Below are 11,435 nucleotides of genomic sequence, written 5' to 3'. Positions count from 1 at the left end.
GGGAGGGGGACGGCTTCAGGCGGGGGTTGTCGGGGGCCGGTGGTAAGGGAGTGCAGCCTTGGCTTACCACTGCAGTGACCAACCGCGACTCTGGCTTGCCACTGCCTGCCGCTGCGGTGGCCTTCTGCTGCCATCGCCTTCCGCTGCCGCTCCCCACCGGCTTCAGGATGGGGGCCGGTCGGGAGCATCCTGCAGCTGGGGACAGGGACGGCTTCAGGCGGGGGCCGGTGGGGGTGGAAGCGTCCTGCAGCTGGGGACGGGGACGGCTGCAGGCGGGGGTCGGAGCATCCTTCAGACGCGGGAGGGGGTGGGCTTCTGGCATGGGCCAGTGGAGGGGGCTTTCTGGAGGGCTAGTATGGGCGTTGTTGGCCAAATGGACTGGTTTCCAGAGGGCTAGTTCGCATTGTGGGCCAAATGGACTTCTTGGTATAGACCTGCAGCTGGGGACGGGGAGGCTTCAGGTGTGGGCCGGAGGGAGTGTTCCGTAGTCGGGGGAGGGAGACAGCCTGACAGGGGCCAGTGGGGGGGAGCACTGCTGCGGCCTGCCGCTGGGGGGTGGTGTGCGAGGGGAGGGGTTGGGGGTGTGTGGGCGAGGGTGATGTGCCTCGCTAGAACCCGGCCCCCTCAATCCCCCCACTCTCACTCCTCACTTCCCCAGGATCTCGAGGTTGCAGCAGTCGTCGTCGTAGTCGGCCAGGCTCCGCACACCGTGCCGTCTCCGCACACTGGGCCGGCTGAGTTCTGGACTCACAGCTTCTGAACTCACTCACTGACTCACGGCTTCTGGACTCGCTACTCACTGACACTGCTTCTGGACTCACTATTCACTGACTCACGGCTTCTGGACTCGCTACTCATTGACTCACAGCTTCTGGACTCACTATTCACTGACTCACGGATTCTGGACTCGCTACTCAGACTCACGGCTTCCGGACTCACTACTCACGGCTTCTGGACTCACTACTCAATGACTCACGGCTTCTGGACTCACTACTCACGGCTTCTGGACTCACTGACTCACAGTTTCTGGACTCAGCCCTGCATTCAAGGCTTTATTCTCCTCGTCCCGGTGATTGACAGCGGGTGCCAGAAGGGGCGTTGCCTTCCTGGTGACAGACAGGAGAGAAGACCAATCTGCTGATCTTACGATTTTTAAACCTTCATAACTTTTGTAATATTCCACCGATCGGACAAATATTTATCTGCTTGGAGCACAGGAGAACGGTGAGTAAGGTGGCGAAATATCGTAGCACTATCGGATACCGTTTTTGCATAAATTTAAAAACAACGCAAACTGGAAGAGGACAAGATGAGAGTTTTAGTTAAGTATAGATTTCTTGATGTAATGCTCAACTGAGAGGAAATTAAAGGGAAACAATTATTTTAGAACATTCTTAAATTGCTGTATTGAAAAAAAAAATGAAATTCCCTCTTACACTCAGAAGTTGGAAGATGTGAAGAATGCTACAGGAGTGCACTGATTTTATTGTTTAAGAAACAAAAGTTCTTAGCAATAATTCAATAGATAATTCCTGACTACACTTCAAAACAAGGCAATTTGTTTGTAAATTCAAGGGAACATATGGCCTAAACTGAATGTGATTGTGCTAATATATTTTATACACTATACATTTTCAAAAGTATCTAACGTTATTTTGGATATAGTTAACAGTAGTGAATATCAAGTGACAAATTAACATTGAATGCGATAAGCAGGTAATTTATTGTAGTTATTAACGTCTCTCTAAATTTTCAGATGACTGCCCAGATAAAATGCATTTCAAAATTAAATTAAACATTTTATTAAAGGATTTATTCATGATGATGATGCTTTTTTTAAATAAGCAATTAGGTCAGTGCGTTCACTTTTCTTCTTGAGACCAGCAAACAGCATTTTTGTTCCAGGAATGTATTTTTTAGGATTCTCCAAATATTCCATTAGGGTATTCTCTCCCCATGTAATCCCTGCATATAAACGGATAATTTAGATTGGGGACAAGTAATAACAAAATGTATGCAGTAAAGTTGCAGTCAAAATTGCATTACCTTTATTCTTGTTTGCTTCAGTGTAGTGATATCCTGCAGCAGATCCAGTTTTACGTCCAAAAATACCCCAGAGATTAGGTCCAACCATATGTTTTCCACCCTTGTCAATGGTGTGGCACACAGCACATTTTTGCACAAAGGTTTTCTTTCCTTTCTCTGGATCAGCCATTTAGATACTAATGTGACAAAGTGGGAAACATTAGACATTTCACGTGAATTACAGAAATTTTCTGTCAAATTTTAAAATTAATTTTAACATGTCTTTCTGTAAATTGTAAATAAAATATATATTTTTTTTAATGAACGTTTTATTATTCACATGCTAATCAGAAAAATAGATTTGTTGGTTACCTAGACAAATCATAATCTAATTTAGTGAGGCTGATTTTTCTTTCCCTTACATCCATGCATTTCAATTTCACAAAGCAAAACGAGGCATCATATCTCGGTCTCATACCTATTTATACTTGACAGACATTTCCAGTATACATCAACTTTCGATAGAGGAGCTGAATTAGAAATAGCTACTTAAGATTGTAGGTTTTTTTAAATCATGTGGAAGTAACTTTAAACTAACCTCCCACATTATTTGTTTCCCTAACACTGAATGTTACTTGTGACAATATAATGCATATTCACCATACTTTCAGTTGTTCGACTGAGTCTGAAAACTATAGTCCTTTAAAACGATAGGAAACTATCTACATTGTAAATGGTAAATTATTTTTGAATAGTGTAGATGGTTTATGCATGCAACCTATAATGTAGCTACCTCAATACCACTAACCACGCCCAGTCATCTCAGTATAACTGTGATATCTTCCCCTTGCTCCTCCCTTGGTTCCAGTACGCCTGAAGACTAGATGCAGTCAGTACTGGGACGTGTTTGACATGTGCCTTTATTAAAGACTCAGTAAAGTTACAGTGTGTCAGACTTAACTCCTTTACATGGAGTCTGTAAGTTAAACGCGCGCCTCCTGTTTATCGGGTTTTATTTGCTCCTAGTTTTACTAGTGCTTAATTCCCTATTTACCATGGCATTCTCGTGCCGCAAGCCCTCTCCCCTTGTCTTTAACGCTGACATTGCGGAGCGATGGGCTACTTTCGTGATGGACTACAACCACTTCATCAACATCGTGCACCGAAACGACCCTGATGCGGTCAAAGCCTCACTCCTGCTGAACCTTGCCGGTCCCGATGCTATGAAGCGTGCTCAGGCTTTCACTTACAATCCAGCGGTCCTGGATGACAACGACCAGGTCGTCGAGCCGGCGGAATCTGCCAACGACCCGGTATGTCTCTTACGCAAGTTTGCGGAGATTTGTGACTTGCCCTCCAACCGTACATTGGAACGGGCTAGATTCTTTACAAGGAAACAGCAGCCTGATGAACCTGTTGAATGTTTTATCGCTGACCTGCGTTACCTTGCTCAGCGGTGCCGCTTCGAGAACATGCGTGATCAGCTCACCAGAGATATTTTGGTCATCGGCATGCTAGATCAGAAGCTACGAGCGGAGCTGCTGCGAAGACCGGATCTCACCCTGACTGAGGCTGCCGAATAGCTGAGGTGGTTGCCCCGCTACATGGGCAGCGGGGATCTGACAATCGGGCTATTAATCTGACTGGTGTTGCTATGCCCCGTCGCAAGCAAGACAACGTTCGCCCTGCACCGCGGCTGACTTATGCCGCTCGGGTCCCGCTTGTCAAGAAGTGCCCCAACTGCAATTATGTCCACTCTATGCAGTCGCAGTGCCCAGCATTTGGTAAAGCTTGTAATTTCTGTAAGAAGTTGAACCATTTCTCAGCTGCCTGTCGCTCCCGTGGGAATGTTCCTCCAGCTCCCAGACAAGTTTTAAACAACCTTCAACAAGTTGATAACGAATTCGGTTCCCAGTCTTCTGTCGACACTGCCCTCGACTCTGAGCCCAGTATTTCCATGGGAGATGCCAGTGTTTATTCTCTCCTTCATAATCAATCTCGCCTCCCCGATCCTTCTGTGCTTGTCACTGTCAACAACAAATCCTTCACTGCTAAGCTGGACACGGGGGCGAAGGTGAATGTTATGTCAACATCCCTGTTCAGGAAGATAAGGAATAATGAGCTGTTAACTGCTGATCGCTCCATATTGCGTGCTTATGGGGGAGAGGAGCTAAAACCTGTGGGGAGGGCCACCTTCCACTGTGTGCTGAAGAAATCTTTGCGTGACCTGTCGTTTTTCATTCTTGACTGTGACTGTGTGACTCTGTTGAGCAATCAGGCTTGTCAGGATCTCGGGCTGGTGTCCTTTGACCGTACTGTCCACGAAGTGCGGGTGATGCTGAATCCACTCTCCGAGTACCCTGACCTATTCGATGATGAACTGGGTAAGCTGCCCCTTGTATACAAGATCGCAACTGACCCGTCGGTTGTACCAGTGGTCAGTGCTCCACACAGGGTGTCATTTGCCATGAAGGGCAAGGTCGAAGCCATGCTGAAGAACATGGTTGACATGGGAGTGCTTGAAGCTGTCAGCGAACCCACCGAGTGGGTCTCCACCATGGTCGCCACCATGAAGAAGGGTAAGAGCGAGATACGGGTGTGCATCAACCCCAAAGACTTAAATCTGGCAATAAGACGTCCTCATTACCCCATGAGGACTGTAGAAGATGTTGCTGCCCAGGTCGGTCAGGCCACGGTGTTCTCTGTCCTTGATGCCAGGAGCTCATTCTGGCAAATACCTCTAGACAAACACTCCTCAGACTTAACCACTTTTGGCACCCCCTTCGGAAGATTCAAATTTTTGCGGATGCCATTCGGCATCAACTCTGCTAGCGAAGTGTTTCAATGCTCCATGGAGCAACTGTTTGCCGGCCTGCCGTGTGCCATTATCGTGGATGACATCCTGGTTTATGGGAAAGATGCTGCTGAGCACGACCACAACCTCCGACGGATTCCAGACCGCGCTCGCCAGATCAACTTAAAACTTAACCCGTCAAAGTGCAAGTTCCGTGTAGCTGAAGTACCCTATGTTGGCCACATCTTCACAGCCCACGGGCTGAAACCTGATCCGCAGAAGACCAACGCTATCTCCGAGCTGCCTGCCCCGACCGACGTGACCAGCCTGCAGCGTTTCCTGGGCATGGTCAACTATTTGGGAAAGTTCATCCCCGACCTCAGCGAGTTGAGCGCACCCCTGAGGCAACTGACGAAAAAAGACATTGCCTGGTCCTGGTTTCCCCAACACCAGCAGGCTTTCGACCTTCTCAAAACAAAGCTGATTAGCACACCGACTCTCAAGTTTTTCGATCTGCAACATCCAATTGTAGTTACGTGTGATGCTTCCCGCTTCGGACTCGGTGCTGCCTGCCTGCAACTCCATGATGACGGCTCGCTGCAGCCCATTTCTTATGCCTCGCGTACCATGACAGACACTGAGCAGCGCTATGCACAAATCGAGGAGCTTCTTGCGGTTGTATTCGCCTGCTCCAAGTTCAAGGACTTCCTTTTCGGTACCAGGTTCACCGTCGAGACGGATCATCAACCCTTGGTGAACATCCTCAATAAGCCTATCCATATCGCTCCAGCTAGACTCCAGCGCATGATGTTACAGCTCCAGCGGTTCGACTTTCTGATCGTGTACAAGAGGGGCACCGAGATGCATGTGGCCGACGCGCTGTCCCGGGCCCCCCGCTCCTCCTGTGACAGGCACCCCTACGAGCAGGAGGATCTGCAGGTACTCAATGTCAACTTTGTTCCCTCTAAGCAGCTGCAGTGCCTGGTTGAGCACACCGCCAACGACCCCGACCTGCAACAGCTCGCAGCTGTCATCCAGCGGGGGTGGCCCAGCAGACGCACCTCACTGCCTGCGGGCGCCCACCCTTTCTTTCTGGTCCGCGACGAGCTTGTGCTCTGGGACGGCATCATCATCAAGGGTCACAAGGTGGTCGTCCCTGCCTCCCTATACGACTTGTACTACAACGCTGCCCACATGGGGCATTTGTTACAGAGAAAGGTTGAACAAGTTAGGGCTTTATTCTTTGGAGCGCAGAAGGTTAAGGGGGGACTTGATAGAGGTTTTTAAAATGATGAGAGGGATAGACAGAGTTGACGTGGAAAAGCTTTTCCCACTGAGAGTAGGGAAGATTCAAACAAGGGGACATGACTTGAGAATTAAGGGACTGAAGTTTAGGGGTAACATGAGGGGGAACTTCTTTACTCAGAGAGTGGTAGCTGTGTGGAATGAGCTTCCAGTGAAGGTGGTGGAGGCAGGTTCGTTTTTATCATTTAAAAATAAATTGGATAGTTATATGGATGGGAAAGGAATGGAGGGTTATGGTCTGAGCGCAGGTATATGGGACTAGGGGAGATTATGTGTTCGGCATGGACTAGAGGGGTCGAGATGGCCTGTTTCCGTGCTGTAATTGTTATATGGTTATATGGTTATATATCCCGGAGCCGATGCCACCGTCTCACATGCCCAAGAACAATACTATTGCCCCGGCATGGCCAAGTACATTAAAGCCCGAGTAGCCTCCTGTCCTGATTGCAACACTCTTGCCCCACATCAGCAGCGCCAGCCACTTCTGCAGCAGCCTGCGCCTGCCATGCCCTGGACCTCGCTGGCTGCTGACATATTCGAATGGCGAGGCACGCACTACCTGGTGTTGGTTGATTCATACTCCAACTGGTTCGAAGTGGACCTTCTCCCTGCTATCACCTCTGAAATGGTTATCAGTAAGCTGCGCAGACACTTTGCTACCTTTGGATCCCCGGTCCGCTTGCAGACCGACAACGGCCGTCAGTTCGCCAGTGCAGAATTCCAGGCTTTCGCTGTGAAGTGGAACTTCACTCACTATACCAGCAGCCCCGAATACCCGCAGAGCAACGGCCTAGCCGAGCGAGCTGTCCGCAGTGCCAAGAATTTGCTCGAGCAGTCTCGTCTCTCCAATGGTGACTTCTACCTGGGTCTACTAAACCTTCGCAACATCTCACGGGACCCTACCATGCGATCCCCTGCCCAGCGTCTGATGTCCCGCGTGCTTCGCCCACCGATGTCGATCGCCCAACAATCCCTGATGCCCAAGGTCTTCCAGCCTGCTGCCGTTCAGCAACGGATTGCTCACAAGCATGAGGTACAGCGCCGCTCTCACGACAAGTCCTGCCGCCCGCTCTCAACACTACTGCCTGGCCAGGTCGTCCGCATGCAGACAGCCACCGGATTCTCCCGACTCGCAACCGTTGTTGGTGTGGACACTTCCCCGAGATCTTACCTGGTGGACTTTGATGGAACTATCTACCGCCGGAGCCGCCAGCACCTGTTGGCCGTTAACGAGCCTCTGCCTCCTCCTGCGGATCCCTACGCTCCTCCGTTGCGTTTCAAGCCTGTCATTACTAATTACCCCACAGCTCCCTGCATGCCCCGGTCAGTTCGCTTGCCGCGTTCTCCTCCCTCTGCGCTTCCTGGTTTCGGGCAGATGATCTCCTCCCCTGCTCGTTCTCCTTCTCCTCCTTCTCCCCCGTCTCCTCCTCCTGGATCACCTGTGCCGGTTGGGTCACCTCCCGCATTCCCGGTTGGGTCTCCGCCGACTTTCTCCTTCCCGGCTGCTACTGCTCCGCCTCCTCTTCTATGTGGTGGGGAGGGTGATGGTGCTATACGCACACGCTCGGGTCGGGTTGTCAAACCTCCTGTCCGCTACGGTGATTTCGTTTAAATTCGCATGTGTTGTATAATCACACTGCCACTGTTATAACTTCAATTTTAGATTTCTAAGGGAAAGGATGTAGATGGTTTATGCATGCAACCTATAATGTAGCTACCTCAATACCACTAACCACGCCCAGTCATCTCAGTATAACTGTGATATCTTCCCCTTGCTCCTCCCTTGGTTCCAGTACGCCTGAAGACTAGATGCAGTCAGTACTGGGACGTGTTTGACATGTGCCTTTATTAAAGACTCAGTAAAGTTACAGTGTGTCAGACTTAACTCCTTTACAGATAGTAAGAGGACAAAACATAAGGGCAGCACTTAGTCGTTGCCCTGTTTTGGAATGTTTAAGGGGAGTTGTGGAGTTGCTTGCAGTTTTTGGATAGCATCATTCTCTTAGGACAATCTGTGGGACGCCATTTGAACTCCACCTTACTTGCTAATACGAGGAGATCTAAGAGCAAATTAATACAGAGGTCTCTTAACCATTCTTTTACAACTAAACATAACAACCCCATAATAACTGCGGCAGAGTGGCGCAGCGGTAGAGTTGCTGCCTTACGGCGCTTGCAGTGCCAGAGACCCGGGTTCGATCCCGACTACGGGTGCTGTCTGTACAGAGTTGTACGTTCTTCCCGTGACCGCAAGGGCTTTCTCCGATATCTTCGATTTCCTCCCACACTCCAAAGACGGACAGGTTTGTAGCTTAATTGGCTTGGTATAAATTGAACATTTTCTCTAGTGCGTGTAGAGTAATGTGTAGAGTAATGTTAATGTGCGGGGATCGGACAGTGTGGACTCGGTGGGCTGAAGGGCCTGTTACCACGCCGTATCTCTAAACTAAACTAAAAAAACTAAATAATTGACAGAATCAAAGGGAGTGGCAATATCCTCAGAGGCACAAACTAAATAGTGTGGCTGGAAAAATCTGGTGTAAAAGACTTTTCACCAGAAATATGATAGAAAACTATTCTCTTACCTGGATGAGTGCGGCTGCAACAACACTTAAGAGTACAACAACCGCTGAGAAAAAACAGTCTTTTAAACTGCACCCGGAAACATTAATATTCACTCCCTCCACTGCCAATGCACTGTGGCTATACTGTGTACCATCTACAAAATACAATCTGTCAACCTACCATGGTTTCATCAATAATACTTTAACACAAGATGTCCAGCTGCTAGAAGGAAAAAGGTTGCTACTGAAAGAGAATGCAACCTTCGGCAAATTTCCATCCTCAATCAGTGTGAATCAGCAACAACCACTCCTCCTCGCTGATCGTCAACACAGGTGCGCCTCAAGGCTAAGTGTTTAGCCTCCTGCTCTACTCTCTTTACATCTAAGACTATGTGGCTAAGCACCAATGCCATCTATAAATTCACTGACGACTCTACTGTGGTTGGCTGAATTACTGGTGGTGATGATTCATCGTACAGGAGAGAGATAGAACACCTGGTTGAGTGTTGCCGCAACAACTCTAACTCAACATCGAAAAGACCAAATTATTAATCGTTGAAAGGGGAAGTTGGCAGATCGTGTGCCAGTTTTTTTTTGGTGGGTCACTGATGGCGAGAGTTTGCTGTTTCAAATTCCTGGGCATGAACATCATGGATGACCTCCCTTGGGCACAGCAATCATAAGAAACTGCACCCGCGCCTCGTCTATCTTAGAAGTTTAAACGATTAGCTGTATCTCTGAATCCTCTAACAATCTTCTGCAGATGTATTGTAGAAAGCAACCTGGCTTGTTACCTTGTAGCCTGGTATGGCAATTCAAATGTACAGGAACACAAGAGGCTGCACAGAGTGGTGACCTCAGCCTGGTCTATCACAGGCCTTCCCTCTAATTAAAGCATTTACATGAGCACTTCCTAAAGAAGGCAGCATCTATCACCATAGATCCCCAGCATCATGCCCTCTTTGCGCTGCTACCATAGGGCAGGAGCCTGAAGTCCCACACCACCAGGGTCTTGAACAGTTACTTTCCTATAACTATCAGGTTCTGGAACCTGCATAACACAAATCATATCACAACAGAACACGATGGTCCTCCTCTTGCATTACCATAGACTTGTTTTTTTACAATTATGTTTTGTACTAATATCTTGTTTTTTCGCACAGTCTTTCTTTTAGACATATTATGTGTAATTTATGCAAAAATGGTGTGTATATATATATTTTTTCTGTTTGAGTGTATGTGCCTGTGATTTACTTGAGTAGGTCTGGAAGAGACAACCATTGGTGGCTTCTCTCAAGTGTTTTGAAATCTACTTGAGTAGATCTGGAAGATTTTGCAGGGACAGTATCGATGGCTTATCTCAAGTCTTTTGAAATCTGCTTGAGTAGATTTGGAAGATCCTGCAGGGGCAACATTGGTGACTTCTCTCAAGTGTTCTTAAATCTATATTTGGAAGACCTGCATCAGTGTCCTCTCTCAAACCAACAGAGAGGCCCCCAATTACATTTGGTCAGCTCTGATGGGAAGTCCACCTTGTTCATCGGCTTGGCAGTGATCCCTGAGACCGATACTCCCTGAGCACCGTCACAGGGAATTAACAGGAGAAAGGATTCGAGGATATTCGCAAAGGAAAAAAAAAAGATCGACCCTGGAGAATCCTTGATCCCAAACCTCTTCTTGTGGAGAAAGGGCATCGGGGGTAATAGCGAGAACCCGGTCTTCATTCGCCGAAAGCCGTGTAAATGGAGAAAGGAGAACGTCAAAAGCTCTTTCCCTCAAACCAACAGTAGCCGAAGGTGCACGATGTTATCATTGATGCCAACGTTTGTTCCCGCACACCATCCACCCCGCCCAACGGCTTCCTCCCTCCCTCCCTCCCCACCGGTGTGTGGCGGGTCCCGGGACACGCGGGGTGGAAACAAATCATCCACCCGGACAAGACTGCACAGGAGAACAGTTTCCGAGCCGTGGGAGCGGGAGTGAAAGCGGCGCGGTTGGATGTACTGACCGGCGGTCGGACGGACGGACAGCCGGCGGCTCCGTTGCGGCCGCCTCGGCCTCGGCCTCTGCCTTCGCCGCCACACACGCGGCACAGCCGTTGGGCGCGACCCACCCCGGCACGTAGCAGCCGGCGCCCGCGAGGGAAACCCGGGGCAACAGCGCCCCCCGCCCGCGTCACAATGGGAGGATCACTGGTGCTCTCAGCCAAAGGATGCTCCTCTAGTATCTTTGCTCTCAGCCACTTGCTTCCAGTGAGCAGCGAACCGCCTGGAGCTCATATCAGATGTATAAGCATAAACATCGGAGCAGAAGGCCTTCGATCCTGCTCTGTCATTTAATACCCAAAGGTATGAACACTGAAATCTCCAATTTTTGGTAACGTCTTTCCACCCTCCCTTTCCTAAGACCGGCCCTTCAGCCCAATCACCTCAACTCGTCTATGCCGACCAAGACGTCCCATCTAAGCTAGTTCCATTTGCCCACATTTGGTCCATATCCCTCTCAGCCTTTCCTATCCACGTACCTGTTCAAGTGTCTTTCAAAGAAGTTGTGAGAGTACCTACCTCAACTACCTCCTCTGGCAGCTCATTTCATTAAAAAAATGCCCCCTTAGGTTCCTATTAAATCTTTTCCCTCTCCTTTATCCAATGTCCTCTGGTTCTTTGTTCCCCTATCCAGGGCAAGACATTGCATTCGCCCTATCAATTCACCTCATGATTTTATGCACCTCTATAAGATCACCCCTT

General features: G+C 49.0%; 1 protein-coding gene across 1 annotated transcript; it reads right to left on the bottom strand.

Moving 5' to 3' along the window:
- Positions 1-1,786: 1,786 nt before the first annotated feature.
- On the bottom strand, positions 1,787-10,810 carry LOC116975131 (cytochrome c 2-like). The gene is made up of 3 exons (XM_033023866.1): positions 10,697-10,810; positions 2,047-2,222; positions 1,787-1,965 (listed from the first exon to the last, which is right to left on the bottom strand). Exons 2-3 carry the CDS (start codon positions 2,213-2,215, stop codon positions 1,817-1,819), a joined length of 318 nt encoding a protein of 105 aa, XP_032879757.1. The 5' UTR covers positions 2,216-2,222; positions 10,697-10,810; the 3' UTR covers positions 1,787-1,816.
- Between the last annotated feature and the right edge of the window lie 625 nt (positions 10,811-11,435).

Source organism: Amblyraja radiata, chromosome 7 (genome assembly GCF_010909765.2).
Source record: "Amblyraja radiata isolate CabotCenter1 chromosome 7, sAmbRad1.1.pri, whole genome shotgun sequence".
In the NCBI taxonomy this organism is placed as follows: domain Eukaryota; kingdom Metazoa; phylum Chordata; class Chondrichthyes; order Rajiformes; family Rajidae; genus Amblyraja; species Amblyraja radiata.
The sequence above is the reverse complement of the archived record's forward strand: the minus strand, read 5'-3'. Positions and strand labels throughout refer to the sequence as shown.